Source organism: Cannabis sativa, chromosome 4 (genome assembly GCF_029168945.1).
Source record: "Cannabis sativa cultivar Pink pepper isolate KNU-18-1 chromosome 4, ASM2916894v1, whole genome shotgun sequence".
Taxonomy (NCBI): Eukaryota; Viridiplantae; Streptophyta; class Magnoliopsida; order Rosales; family Cannabaceae; genus Cannabis; species Cannabis sativa.
In genome coordinates, this window is record NC_083604.1 from 40,315,499 (window position 1) to 40,331,449 (window position 15,951).

At 36.8% G+C, this 15,951-nt stretch overlaps 1 protein-coding gene across 2 annotated transcripts; it reads right to left on the reverse strand.

Moving 5' to 3' along the window:
- Positions 1-3,364: 3,364 nt before the first annotated feature.
- LOC115712075 (pentatricopeptide repeat-containing protein At2g22070) lies at positions 3,365-14,804 on the reverse strand. 2 transcript variants are annotated; one of them, XM_061114083.1, is made up of 2 exons: positions 11,957-14,804; positions 3,365-3,997 (listed from the first exon to the last, which is right to left on the reverse strand). In XM_061114083.1, exon 1 carries the CDS (start codon positions 14,594-14,596, stop codon positions 12,224-12,226), a length of 2,373 nt encoding a protein of 790 aa, XP_060970066.1. In that variant the 5' UTR covers positions 14,597-14,804; the 3' UTR covers positions 3,365-3,997; positions 11,957-12,223. The 2 variants fall into 2 exon arrangements, with proteins under 2 accessions (XP_060970066.1, XP_030496162.2); XM_030640302.2 differs by lacking the exon at positions 3,365-3,997 and adding an exon at positions 11,222-11,645.
- Between the last annotated feature and the right edge of the window lie 1,147 nt (positions 14,805-15,951).

Consider the following 15,951-nt stretch of genomic DNA (forward strand, 5'->3'; position numbering starts at 1 on the left):
AAAATATTGTAGAGTCAACTGGTCATTATAAACTCCCCTTTGGGGTGAGAATATAACACACACATAATCTATCTTCATGAAGTTAACAATAAAGAAAAAATACATATCATTTTAAGAATTTATTACCTTTGGGCAAATAAATTTCTTTTAAAAAAATATATATATTAATTCAAGCCAAAAAACAATAATAAATATATATATTTAAATTATTACACTTTGGCAAATAATGAAAATATATACATTTAATATTAACTTACTTCATGGAATGTGAACTAATATATATATAAATACTACCTTTGGGCAAGTAATTACACATATAGTCAACCAAAAGATATCATTTTTTCTTCAACATGTTAAATTTGGTGATAAAACAATCATTGAAAATTAATGAGTTTTAGCCAAATTTCCAAAAAGAGATATATATTAATAGCTTTAAATATATTGATAATCATTAAATAAAGTGTCCACCATAACACATTATTTTTGTATCAAACAATCAAGTTTTATAATTTTAGAACAACAAATAATAGAAAGATGTGAATATAAGAATATTAGTAGAGACTACATAGTCAAGATAAATTAAAATAAGAGAGTGACTATGTCATATGGAACGAGAAGAAACCTAAAAAAATTTCTATGATCGTCGAAAAATCATCAAAAATTATTTTTAATAATTTTTTAACTGCATAATTATACTTAAATTAATAATAATTATTAAACGGAATCAAAAAATTAATTAAAATTCATAGAAAAATAAAAAAAAAAATTTAATTTTAATCCTGGCTTCACTACCGATTCCACGTTTGAGTCTCCGCCTCCACAAGAAAGTGCTAAACTCTTTGTCGCTAGTAGCGCGGGATTCCACTGCTTAACTTAAGTTAGGGCCCCGTCGCTTTATTGCCTCTTTCCTTCCCTGCGGGAGAGCTTAAACCTTGGCCGCAGATCCTACGTACTGATGGCTCTAGCCCGGACCGCTTCTCCCTCTAATCCAGTGACCCGTGGAGGTCTAGTTGCTTTCTCCTCGCTAGAAGAGCCACAGGGTCTTTTTTACCATAAATCTAGAGTGAAGGACTCGTCAGACTATTACTTCACTTAGTGTTAGTAGCGGGAATGGAGAACGACTCCCGGAGGTGCCGCACGTGCCCCCACGCACCGAGGCCGAGAGTGGGCTTCGCTGGAACTTTGTTTTCTTCTTCCTCCGGTCGGGTTGAAGGCGGGTCACGCGACCGGATTGCAGACCAGTCGGGTCTGACTGGAAAATCGGCCAAAAAACTGACGAAAAGCGATGGGAAACTTCGGGGTTTTGTTTGTGATTGGATTTCTAGTCGATCTACGCTACTAATTTTGGGTATTAATGGCTAAAAGAGTAGATCTAATGCAAAAAAGCAATCCGAAATTAAAGAACATAAAAAGAAAACTTGTTTATAATACCAATCTCGATCAAATCACAAAATAAATCATTTAAGAACATTGATAAAACAATTGATAATGAGATATTCATAATCAATTTTAGATTAAAAACAAAAAAATTAAAAAACACAAAATATAATTTCATAATATAATTATATAAACTCTAAAACTTTAAACTTAAAATTCTCAGTAAATACACAATGATTTCATACATATAATATATCAATGGAAAGAGAATTTAACGATGAATAAAACCCTTAAAGTTTTAAGATTTAATAACGAAAACTTTATAATTTATTTATTACAAAATTAATATGTAACTATTGATAATTAACATATACAAATTATAGGTTCTAAATTATATACAAAAGGCAATCTGATACCACATGTTAAATATATTAAAAATAAACCCAAGATCTATTTGTATATAATATAGAACACGATAACGATATATAATAATTAGGTATATGCGTACCTGATTGATCTATAGTAACTACTGCAATTTGATAGTGCAATAATATTAACTAAGTCTTCCTCCCTAGATCTCTAAATCAGAAGCAGTTTATTTATCTGATTATCAAAAGGTATACAATTGTGAAGAGACAATCTGTATTTATAGAGTTAAGGAGGGGACTTAGCTACATAACCTTAGTTGGACTGGACCTGCTCATCAAAGGCTTCAGTTTACTAGATCACCAATAATATGGACTAACACAGCAAAGAACTATCCAATCAACCCAAATTTTAATAAAGGGAATTTTTTTAAATATATACATAAAACTAATAATATTTATATGTATAGCGCCAGTTATTTTAATACATTATTTTACCGAAAATACAAATTAATATATACTCATCCACACTTCCGTGTTTCCTCCTCGGTTTACTCAGCATCACTTTTTTTTTTCCTCTTTCTCTGTAGCCTAGCCAACTATTTTTTTTTAAGTAAATCACAAAGACAAGATAATATATACCAATCAATTGTTTTGATGTTTAGTTTTTTATTATTTATTTATGTCTTTAAATTTCTCTCTTTTATAAATATGGATATCTCTATATACTATTTCATTAAACTTTTTAGTTTTTTTTTTTTTATATACTATATGTCATTAAAAATATAACTAAGATATACTATTTTTTTTTTCAATAAGTGTTATTTTGCAATTATATTATTTCATATAATTTTTCGTTATTTAAAGACACTAAATAATATCTTTTTTTTTTTAATAAACTAAATATTATCTTAAACATCACAAAATTAATTACATTACAAAAATTTTATTTCAAGTAAAAATATACAATCTTATTGTTTCTTTTACATTATTTTTTTAGCAACATTTTCATCACCTTCAAAACCTATTTAAAAATTTAATAAGGTACAACAAAGAATAAGTATTCACCATATATCTGTTATTAGTAATTTTTATAATATAACTAATTCTATAATATTTAAAATACTATTTGGTTAGTTTTTTTAATAAATATATAAGCAAATTTGTTTTAAATATATTATTTAGTAACTTTTAAATAAAATAATAAAAATTATGGAGTAATTTACAATGTTGGTTATTGTATTAAATTTTAATACACTATATGGTTCCCTTATATAAAAAATAAGATTCTAGTAACTTTTATTAACCAATAAAATTTGTTGCTATATATTAAATTTTGTGTTAGTTTGATTGTTAGCCAAGTAGAAAATATGTTTTAGAAATTTATCAATATTGTCTAAAAGCATACATTTAGTAACTTTTAAATATTTAATAACAAAATAATTTCTCAATAACTAATTAAATTAGTTGGTATATTTTATTTTGTTTAAATTTAATTTTCTTTTTGTTAATTAAATCAAAAGAAACTAAAAGATCACTTTTAATTTCCATTATCTTTTTTAGTGATAGTAAAGAAACATATAATTCTCACATATCAAATTAATCACATTGAAGAGTACATTACAATAATACAACTTTTATGACCAAACCATTATTAGTGCAGTTAGAAAGCATTTTTAAAATTATTTTTTAATATAAAAAATATTTAAAATTATTAAGAGATAAAAAGATAAAAAAAAAATATACATATTTGATAACAAACCATTATTAGTGCAGTTAGAAAACATTTTTTAAATTAAAAAATATTTAAAATTATTAAGAGATAAAAAGATAAAAAAAATATACATATTTGATAAATGTCCCATCATATGAAAATGAATTATTATATGGAAAAGAAAATGTAGATGAAAATTAAGAATAATAGGGAAGAGGTAGATAGATATTCAAGAAAAACAAAAAGAATAAATTAGTGTATCAACGTAATAATAATACGAAAGAGGGGGAAAAATAAAATAATATATGTTGAAAGTAAAATAAGTTGTGTACGTATACACGTGTACAGACAAAATTAATAAAAAAACAAACGGTATGCTATAATTAAATAAACAGTGTCAATTATGATATTTATTTCAAAATTTGGTCACTAGGTGTAAATTTCTCTTTAATAAAACCAATATAAGCCCAAATAAAAAGTCTAACAGATAACTCTTTCCATCATCATCAAACAAATATTCCATCTCTACAACAATATTCAGCTGTAAATACACAATACAGAAAATTAGTAGCACGAAAGAAAGAAAAAACCCAAACGTATATTGCACAAACTATATATAAGAAAAAAAAAATGATTGAAGGTTTAAAATAGGGAAATTTACATGGTATACTAACTTTTGCCATTTTTTTACAAAAATACTGCCAGGCGGTATTTTTTACTTTTTTACTGTGCTTTTTTTTATAAATTTCATACTGCAGTATACTGTGTTAAGTTTTCACTGGTGTTCTACTAGTGTTTTTTAGTTGTTCTACAACTGTTTTGTGTTTTACTGGTATTTTATAAAAACACAGTATTTTTGAAAATTTTTCCGTGTAACAGTATTTTTGTTAAAGTTAACCTAAATTTTAATATTTTTGTAAATTTTCTTTTAAAATATAGCACAGTGTATATGGTGATCCAAGAATAGCAACCCAAGATTGAATCCTACATAATACACTTGATCCAAGTCCAACAAATAACAGGGATATGAATACAAGGATTTTTCCCTGCTCTGGAACGTTCTAGGGTCTTTCCTTCTGGTTCATCCAGTTTCGTCCCCGTCGCTTCACCTTCCGCCTTCTCTCCCTCCCTCTTCTCTTGCCTCATTCAATTCTTTCTGCCTTCCTCACCGTCATCATTAGCTTCTTTAATTACGCCTCCTTTTCTCCCTTCCCAATACCTCAATAAATGCCATATCAGGAAATCTTTCCCTGTCTTATTCTTAATATATGCTATTAATGCCCTAACTTGAGATCGCCCCCTTAATCATTGTTTTCTCTTTAATTCCAGCCCCCATTTTCCCGTTTACGAGACCCCATTAATGCTCCATCAGAAAACTCTTGGCCCTTCTTCTTCCCCCCCTCTTTTCATGCATTTACTAACTGTCACTCTCTTCAGGTGGAGGCGAATCATTGCCCTAAGGATGGGCAGAAGAGGATCTAGGCCTCCTGAGCAATTAATGGCGTTCACACCTCCTCACATCCATCTGTCTTCATGCTCAAGGTATCATTTTCCTTCCCTCTTCTATTTAAGCTTCTGTGTTTGTTTTGCTACCTACTTTGCTTCCAAAACAACTCGTTTGTACAACTCTTCCACCACCAATCTTCCTTTTTCTCTCATGGCCACCTTTCCCGATTCCCACTCCACTCAACTCACTGCCGAGGAAGCCCTTGTCCATGATTTCGATCATGTTTCCATTCACCCAGAACCCCAAACCCAGTCTTTCTGCTTAGTGGTTAAAATCTTGTCCTCTAAACCCCTGAAAGTCGATTGGATTCAGAAGGCTATGTCTGAAGCCTGGGTTGCCCGATGCCCCTTCACCTTCTCCGAATACCATTCAGGTTTGTTCCTGGTGCAATTTGGTTGTGAGGGAGATCGTCGAAGAGTTATGGAAGGTCAACCATGGCACTTCGACAGATCCCTCATGATTTTTGCAATCCCTGATGGTTTTGACACTATCCTTCCCTCTCAACTCCGGTATATTCCCCTATGGGTCCAGGTTCACCACATCCCTTTTGGCTCTCGTTCATATGGTCTTGCCCGGTTCGTGGCCGAGCACCATAGGTGACCTTATTGAGGTGCACTTAATCTCCTTGTATGACTCTGTCACCCCGTTCATGCGGGTTAGGGTTCTTTTGGATACTACTAAATCCCTACACCGTGGTATGAACGTTCACTTTAGGAAGTTATCCCTTACTAAATGGCTGAAATTTCTCTATGAGGGCATTCAAAATTATTGCTACCATTGTGGGAAGCTGGACCACACTTTTAACAAGTGTGGTAAATTCCTCCATCCTTTGTGATCACCATCCATTTCCCCCGGTCTGAGCTACAAAGACGTCCTCCGTGCCCCAGCCAAATCAATCTACAAGAAAAGCATATTTGAATTGTCCACTTCTATCCCTTTCGAGGAACAACCTACCCTCTCCAACACTGCCCATCCTACTCTTCAGGATCACTCCCAGCACTTTGCCATTCCCACCATGGCCGCGCCCTCCCCTTCCACTATTATCACTCACCCCCTCACTCCTCCATCCGTTCCAACCATGGCTACCACCCCCTCGGCTCCATCTCCGAATACCGTCTCCTCTCCATCCCCACCTTTGGCCGCTCCTGTCCACTGCCCCCTTCCTGTCCAACCCTTCACCAATGCCACCACCAACCCCTCTATCAACAAGGGAAAAGCTCCTATGTATCCCTGCACCACCATCCCTCTCGTGAGCAGCCCCCCTATTTCCAGTCTCCGCATCCACGACACCCCCAATGTCACGACTCCACCAGGAAACGTTCTTTCGCCAGGCAGCAGTGTCAAGTCGGCTCTTCGGTTCGCAGTATGTTGAAAAGAGCTCGTGCTTCTCACTCTGACTTCGCGGTCGTCCCATCAATGTCCGATAATGAGGAAACGGCGGGTGTTGCTCGGCAACCCCGCCGAGAAAAATGAGTTTCATCAGTTGGAATGCTCGTGGATTAGGGAGTTCCCGAGCATTCCATAATCTCTCCCTCCTTTGCAAGCAGCACCGGCCTCAGCTTCTTTTTGTAATGGAAACAAAATTACCTATAAACTCTTCTGTTATAGCTAAGGCTAAGACGTTTTTTGATAATGTTTTTCAAGTTCCTAGGGAGGGTTTAGGGGGAGGATTGCTTTTGTTTTGGAAGGATAATATTGATGTTAATATTTTGTCTCACTCCCTTAATCATATCGACTGTATAATTACTATTAATAATATAAGTTTTCATTTGTCTTGTTACTATGGTTCCCCTTATGTTGCTGATAAAAATCACTCTTGGACCTTATTGAATCGTCTTTTTGATGCTGCCCCTTTAGCACCTTGGATCATAATAGGGGACTTTAATGATTATCTTGGCTTCAATGACCGCAACTCTAACAGTTTACCCCCTCCCCACTCTATGGTTTCTTTTCAGAACTTCATAGGGAAATACTCTCTTTCTCCGCTTTCTTTTTCTGGAAGCCGTTTTACTTGGAAGCATGGTACCACGTTAGAGCGATTAGATTGGGCCATTGTCAACCACAAATGGACTAATTTATTTCCCTCGGCCTCCCTTCAACACTTGGGTTTTTTTGGCTCTGATCATAGAGCTCTCAAAGTTGTGTGGGATGGAAACCCAAGCTTAATTGCCCGTAACCCCACCTTTCGCTTTGACAACCACTGGTTACTTGAGGATGATTTCCCTGATTTCCTTAGGAGAACCTGGGTTTCTGATCCTTCCCCTTCCAGCCATCCTAACCCTCTCTCCAACTTCATCTCCAAGCAAAATAATTGCTCCCTTTCTCTGTCTTCTTGGAGTCGAAACAAAAATCAATTTTCCCATGACATTAAAAGCCTTCAATCTGAGATGGATCAGCTTTTGGCAGGGCCTGTTATTTCTCAGGCCAATGCTACTAAAGCTAACGATCTTCAACGTACCCTTGACTCCATTTTACTTAAACAAGAAATATTTTGGAAACAGCGCTCTCGTGTTAACTGGCTTAAAGCTGGGGACAAAAACACTCGGTACTTTCACAATCGGGCTACGGCCAGGAAACGCACTAATTACATTAAGTCCATCTCTGGAGCGGATAACTCTCAAATCACCAACCTCAAGGACATCTCCTCCACTTTTGTTCAGTTCTACACGGATCTCTTTACCTCTCAGGGTACAAATTCCGATGCTATGAACATGGCCACACAGGGTCTGACTAAGCATCTCAACCCCACTCAGATTGCGTTTCTTGGCTCCCCTTTTACTTTTGATGAAGTTAAATCTGCTCTCTTTCAGCTCGCGGGTGATAAAGCCCCAGGTCCTGACGGCTTTAATCCGAATTTCTTTCAGAAGAATTGGGACCTCGCTGGCACCGATCTTTGTCATGCTGTTTTATCTGCTCTTGCAACCAATGCTGACATTGGCCCGCTTAATGAAACCATTCTGGTTCTCATACCCAAAGTTAAAAATGCCTCTCGTGTCAAAGACTTTCGACCTATCAGCCTCTGTTCCACCTTTTACAAAGTCGTTTCCAAAACTATTGCCAACCGCCTTCGTGCTGTTCTTCCTGACCTTATTTCTCATAATCAGGGCGCGTTCCTCAGCGATCGTATTATCTTTGACAATATTCTTATCGCTAATGAGGTTATCCACGCTATCAACTGTCGTAAGCAGGGTAAAGTAGGTTGGGCTGCTTTAAAGTTGGACATGGAAAAGGCCTTCGACAAAGTCGAATGGGATTATATTCGGCATATTCTTCAACACTTTGGTTTCCCCCCTCCTTTCATCTCCTTAATCCTAAATTGTCTTTCTACTGTCTCCTTTCGAATTCGCATCAATAACACTCTTTCTCAAAGTTTCTCCCCTTCTCGTGGTATCCGACAAGGTGACCCTCTTTCACCCTATCTTTTCCTCCTTGTCGCTGAAGGCCTCTCTGGCATAATTAATTACAAGGAATCCTCCCACTCCTTTCATGGTATTTCCATATCTCGCTCCGCCCCCTCCATCTCTCACCTTCTCTTCGCTGACGACAGCCTGCTCTTCACTACTGTTAACCCATCTTAAAATTTCTTTGAAATTAAAGACATTCTCTCCACGTACCACCTAGCCACTGGCCAGTCTGTCAATTTCAATAAATCCTCCATCCTTTTCTCCCCTAACACACCTCCCTCTGACAGCCTTACTTTCAGGAACACCCTCCACCTGGATAACAAGCCTTTCATCGACAAATACCTGGGCGTTCCCCAATGCTTTTCCAGATCTAAAGTTTCCTCCTTCCAGTATCTGCTGCAAAAAGCCAGCTCCAAGCTGTCAGTCTGGAACCAAAACCTCTTCTCTAGAGCTGGCAAAGAGATCCTTCTGAAGTCGGTTATTCAAGCTATTCCTTCCTATGCTATGTCCTGTTTCCGCCTCCCTGTTTCTCTCTGCAAGCACTTTAGCAAACTAATGGCTAAGTTCTGGTGGGGCTCCCTTGGCCATTCCAACAAAATTCATTGGAAAAAATGGGACAGCCTCTGTTCTTCCAAGTTTTTCGGGGGCCTGGGTTTTCGCAACATTATTTACCATAACCAAGCCATGCTTGCCAAGCAAGCCTGGCGCATCTTCACCTCTCCGGACTCCTTGGTTGCTCGGCTTTTCCAAGCCAAGTACTTCAAGCGAAATGATTTTCTCCACGCTGCAATCGGTCACTCGCCTTCATTCTGTTGGCGTAGTATTCTCTGGGGTCGGGAACTCCTTCTCAAAGGCCTCAGTTGGAAAATTGGGGATGGCACTTCCATCAATATTTCTGAATCCAATTGGCTTCCCTCTCATAATAAAGTCTTTTTCAAACACAGGATCCTCCTCGGCTCACACGAGTTTCCTTTTTTCTTACTGATAATCGACATTGGGATTTAGACAAACTAAGAACTTATTTCGATGAGGAGATGTGTTCTGCCATTCTCTCAGTGCCTATTGATCCTCACAGCCCCGATAGCCTCATCTGGAAACATCACCCCTCTGGTTGTTTCACCGTCAACTCTGCTTACCACTTAGCTAACTCCAGCTACTCCACTCCCCGGCCACTTCGACCACTTTCACCTTTAAACGTTGGTGGACCACTGTCTGGTCTTCTAACATTCCTCCAAAAATTAAACATTTCGTTTGGAAAGCATTCCACCACATCCTCCCTACCAGTCTTAATCTTTTTCACCGCCATTCTACTCCCTCACCTCATTGTTCCATTTGTCACTCCCAACTCGATTCCAATTCTCACTCTCTCATTCAATGTTCCAGAGCAGGTAAAATATGGAAAAACTCCTCTTTTCGCCAATTTTATCTTACTAATAAAAACTGTGATATTAAAGAATTTATGCTTAGGGGTTTTGATTGTCTTGATAAATCTGCTTTTTCTACTTTTTTGGGCCTACTTTGGGCCATTTGGAACAATAGGAACAAAGCTATTTTTAATCAATCCAGTTTCACTGATTTCAATTTGGAGAATTCTGTCAGTAGTTATTTACAGGAATACAGGACTGCCCAAACAAGAATCACTACTACAACATCCTCAGTCCACCATTGTTCATCCTTGCCTCAACTGCCTGCCTCTATGCTCCGGCTTAATGTAGATGCAGCCACCTCTTCAAGCAAACACGGATATGGAGCTGCAGTCTCAGACTCTCAAGGTCACACAATTGCCACTTTCTCGGCTTCTTCTTGTTCAGGTCTCCCTCCAATCTTCGCTGAAGCTGAAGCCCTTCACCGAGCGCTTATTTGGTGTCAAGCAGTTCGTTTTCCTCTAGCTGATATTGATTCGGACGCCGAATTTGGTCCATCGCATCAACAAGTTCTCGCCTGACCGCTCAGCCCTCTCTGGCCTGATTACCAAGATAGTCTCCTCTTTGTCTTCTTTTCCGGTGTCACGGTTCATCACATTCCCGCTCCATAAATACTACGGCTCACAACCTCGCCGCCTTGCACTTGGAACGAACGAAGAGTCAACTCGGAACCTTATCGTTTCCTCCTTCGAAGATCTTAGTCTCCTCTTAGCCTTCGATCTTCCTCTCAAAAAAAAAAAGAAAAAAAAAAAAAGTCCAACAAATAACAATGATTCCTATTGCACGAAATAATCCAAACGTATTCGCAAAATTATTGAATTTCCTATAGCACACAAGAAAAACAAAACACTTCATATTTGTCTAGTGTCCCGTTATACAAAAATCTTTACTTTATGAATCGAGCTATAAGACACCAACATGTTTATTAAAACTATTATGTATTATGAAGTAACACATTAGTTAACAATTTTTCAAAATATTTATTAAAATAAAATAAATGAAACCGAGTATTAAATTACACCAATACTAATATACATATTTTATAGTACTTATGGGTGTTAATTTATATTAAATGTCAGTTCCAATACAATAGGAATTAAAACTAAAGATTTTTTTATTTTTACATTTCAAAACAGTTTTTTTTTATATTTTTACAGAATTACATATAGTATTGCAACTAACAGAGCAACCTAAATTGCAACCAAAATTCCCATAACAACTCGTCTAAAAATCACATGAGAAACTCAAACCGTAAATTTAAAAAACAAAAATTAAAAAATAATTTATAAAGTAATTCCCTAACAAAATATCAATTATAATATATAAAATATTATGGATATGGTGACATCACTCCTTTGTTTGGTTTTGTCGATTAATTCCATACATATGGACTGAATGGAAACTTTTTTTTACTTTGGAGAAAAAGAAGATAACAGAAACAAAAGTACCACTGTATAAAAACATATGAATATATAAATATTTTTGTCTGTAAAATGTACCTAAACAAGAGGAAAAATGAAAACTGTTCTGATAAAAGTGGAAAAGAGAAGGACCCAGAAACTTTTTCCTTTTCTCCCAAACTTGGTCAGCCCTACGGCCATTGTACGGTCTTGGGTGGTAGTTGAAGGGCTGCAAGACCAGGAGAGCTTCAGCAGAAGCAGGCGATGAAAAAGAAAGCGCAGAGAAAGAAAGACAGGCATGTTGATTTTTAGGTAGTCACTATTAAGACCCTTGCTTACTGTGTACCCCTTAATAATGCTTTTGATTATGGGTCAGTTCTACTCCCATCTCTCATTCTCCATTAATAAGTATCAAATTGAGTCAGTAATGGACATCCTGCTCGGATTGACATCTCTAGTACAGCAACAAAACCAATAATTAGGATGGTGGAATTCCTCCACAATTGCCATACATGAAATTCCACTCCTTGGGTGTAATGGGGTGTGAGGTTAAGATGCACAAAAATCATTCAAATATAATAATTCCTTAACTTGTCTGTATCTGGTCTCAACTAGATAAGCTTGTCACTTACTACCGTATTCACAATTATTGAACAAATAATATTTCCTCACACGAAAGCCCACCCTTGTATTGTATGCATAATTATTTCTAATTATCAAACAAAACGTATATATAGAATTATGACAACAAACTGATCAACCTACCTCAAAAGGCAAGGATTGAGTAGCAAGAAAGCAGAGGCCACCTCAAGTCAGCTAGCTAATAACTTGTCCTGTGAGCTTCCTTGTAGTTGCAACGTATCATAATATTTCTTTTATATGAAAATAAGAGGTTGAAGTCAAATGAAGACAGCTCAACCGTTCACTCGTATCAACATCCAAAGTTTAAGTTTTGTTCAATATCTTCTTATCTTTAAATATTGTATTCAATAGTTGACAATGGCATATTTTTCATTGTCTCATTCTTCCTGACTACCAATAATCTCGACAAGAACACGAACCGTTGTTGAAATGATGAAAACGAGTAGCATCTCTTACAATAATTTCTCTGCCCACAAGCTTTGATATAAATTTAATGGCAGTATGACAGTCATTGCATACTCTGAGATTCTTCATGATCCTTAGAGTGGTGTTCTCTGGGGTACTTATCAGTCCAAATGCAATGGCTAGTTTCTCACTGTGATGTCTAAGAATTTGTTCTTTTACCTCTTCTTCAAGGTCATGTAATACTGATTGAGTGTCTGGAATAAAACCCAACTTTTTTATCTCTTTCCAGATCTTTTCAATCATTATGTAGATAGCCTCTTTCTGTGGATGGCTGCCATCTTCTGCACCAAATACATGAACTGTGTTTCGAATTTGCACCCAACTAAATCCTTGTTCCTTCTTTACTCCCCTATCCTTCATTGACTTTCTAATCCTTGCAGCATCCTCCCATTTTCCATAAGCTGAATATAAATTAGCCAAAGCTGAGTAAGCCCCGCTGTTTTCAGGCTCAATAAAGAGCAATCTTTCTGCTGCAACTTTAGCCAGCTCAACATTCTTGTGAACCTTACAAGAAGATAACAGTGATCCCCAAGCTATGACATCTGGTTCAATTGGCATACTTTCTATAAACTGGAATGCTTCTTGAAGCAACCCAGCACGGCCAAACAGGTCAATCAAGCATGCATAATGGCTGAGTGTGGGTTCAATTTTGTGCTCATTTTTCATCAAATTATAGTAGCTCCTGCCTTGTTCAACTAATCCCACATGTGTACAGGCAGACAGTACACCAATATAAGTTATATGATCAGGCTTAATACCAAGCCCAAGCATTGTCTCAAAAAGTTCAATGGCTTCTTCTCCCAGACCGTGTTGAGCCAAGGATATAATCATGGAAGTCCAAGTCACAGTATCTCTGCTCCTATGCGTTAGATTAAATACTTTCTTCGCAGAAGTGATCGATCCACTTTTGGAATACATGGTGATCAAAGCATTACTCACAGAAACAGATGACACTTCCCCCAATCTTATGGCGCTTGCATGAATTTGCTTGCCATGATCTAACGATGCCAAAATTGAACTGACACTCAAAATAGCAGCAAATGTATAGTTGTTTGGTTTGGGGCCCTCTCTTGTCATCAACCTGAAGAGCTCTAAAGCTTCATTGTTTAAACTATTCTTCGTGTAACCCACAATCATGGCTGTCCAAGCAACTACATCTTGGTCCACCAATGAATCAAATATATGTCTAGCTGGTTTTACATTCCCAAGCTTAATGTATCCATCCAATAGGGCTGTGAAACCAATAACATTGACACTTGAAGTTCCACTTTGCTCCAAGATCTTCTTTGCAATTTCAACTCCACAACATTTAGCATACATTGAGATCAAAGCATTTTCCACAGCCACGGAGAGTTCAAAATTATTCCTTATAATTTGAGCGTGGATTTGCTTCCCAAGTTCCAAGTTTCCAAGATTTGCACAAGCTGACAAAATGCTTGCCAAGGTGAACTTATCTGGTTTCAAGGGAGAATCTTTTAGCATATTAGAGAAGAAAGCTAGTGCTTCCATATCAAATCCACGTTGATTGTATCCTGCAATTATTGCATTCCAAGAAACTATATTTCGTTCTGCCATTTCCTTAAACAGAGAAAGAGCAAGGTCAAAGCGGCCGGATTGCATATGTGAAGAAATCATGGAATTCCAGGTTGATATGTCTTTCGATCTCATCCGTTGAAAAACAACCAGAGCTGTTTTTTGGTCCCCAGACTTTGCATACATATTCAGTAAGGAATTGGCTACACAAACATAACTACTAAGCCCGTGTTTAATAACAAAGGAATGAACTTTCTTGCCAATATTCAAACCCTCAATAGCAGCACACGAGGCCAGAATGTTAGTAACAGTAAACTGGGTAATCAGAACTTTATCTGAAATCATCCTGACAAACATCCTAATAGCATTATCAAATCGACCCATTTGATTATAACCCACAATCATTGCAGTCCAAGAAACTGAATCACGCTCGGGTATTTCATCAAATATTCTGTGAGCCACATCAATTCTACCCTGCTTCGCATAAGCAGAGAGAATCGTATTCCAAGATAATGTAGTCCTGACAGGCATTTCCTCGAGCAGGTGGTGAGCATCAGAGAGAGACCCAGTTTTGGCATAAAAATTGATGAGATTATTCATCAAGAAGACACCCATATGAAGCCCAGATTTAATGATTCGGGCATGGATTAATTTTCCAGCAAAAGGGTCTCTAGATTTGAGGCTAGCTTGGAGCTGATACACATAAAAATCGGAAGTAAACAAGGTAGAAGACGAGCTTGGAGACCCCATTTTCTGAAGCGACATTTACCTTTAAAATTAAAATAATTGAAATGATGAACATAAATATTCTGAAACCTGATTCATGATTATTAATAACAGAGATAGAAATTTGGATGATGAAAATGAAAATTTTTGGCGGGAGAGACTAACTGAAAGTAGAAGGGATTGGAGGTGGCACACGAACTGTTGCATAGTAAGTAGTAACACATATTTTGTTGGCTAATTAGTAATTTTTCCTCCCGAACTTTGACATGTACTAAATTGTGCCCCCTGAATTTTTATGGCCGTTAAAAATTCCCCCGAACTATTGAGATTGTTAAATTTAAGGACTTTTGTCTAATTTTAGTAAAAAAAATTCTAACATGGATGAAATTTAAGGGGCATGATGTAATATATATCCAAGTTTGAGGAGCATGATTTGGTAGATATCAAAGTCTTAGGAGCATAGTTTAGTACATAAATAATCATTGAAACAGTAAAATTAAATGAAATTAGACAAAAGTCTTTAAATTTAACAATCTCAATAGTTCGGGAGAATTTTTAACGGCCAAAAAAGTTCAGGGGGTACGATTTAGTACATGTCAAAGTTTGGGGGGAAAAATTACTAATTAGCCTATTTTGTTTTAGCTCCCATCAAAAGAAAATAAATAAGTGTTTCCCTTGTAAAGGCATGTCTTGCATATCAACTGTCTCTTACTCCATTTTGCTGAATGGTAGCCGTTGAAGAAGTTTTTCCCTTGTAAAGGTATCCGGCAGGGGGATCCGATGTCCCTTTACCTTTTTCTTCAATGCAATGCGGTCTTATCTAGGATGATCCTTCGGGAACAGAGCAAGGGGCATATCCATGGTATCCGGATGGCACGAAATGCTCCTGAGGTGTCCTATCTTATGTTTACGGATGACACTATCTTCTTTCTAAGGGCTAATATCTCTGAAGTTACTACTTTGAGCAATTGTATCAAAACTTTTGAAGAATAATTTGGTCAAAGGTGTATATCAAGTTGGGCATTACATTCGGTTGGTTAGTTAGAAAGTTAGTTATTTTGTTGTTTGGTTTCCTTGTACGATAGCTGTGTACTGGTATTGGCTACTGCTATAAGTAGCTAATATCGTTCTGTTGTAACTGATTGATTAATTTAATACAATTTTGGTGTTTTGATCTCTCTTTCTTTCTCTCTCTTTTTTGTTCTTGCTCTTGCTCTTTCGAGCTAATATGGTATCAGAGCCAACTTCGTGAGCTCTGCTTCTTCTTCTTTCTTCTTTCTTGTTCTGGTTCTTGTTCATGGCTCGAGGTGGTGGAGCTCAAGCACGTGGTGGAGGAGTACACACTCGAGGAAATCGTGAAACAGAGAACACATCTCATGATTCGAATATGTTCT

Bases quoted from the DNA above. Each gene is read 5' to 3' on its own strand.
- LOC115712075 (XM_061114083.1), bottom strand. From the start codon at position 14,596: ATGTCGCTTCAGAAAATGGGGTCTCCAAGCTCGTCTTCTACCTTGTTT.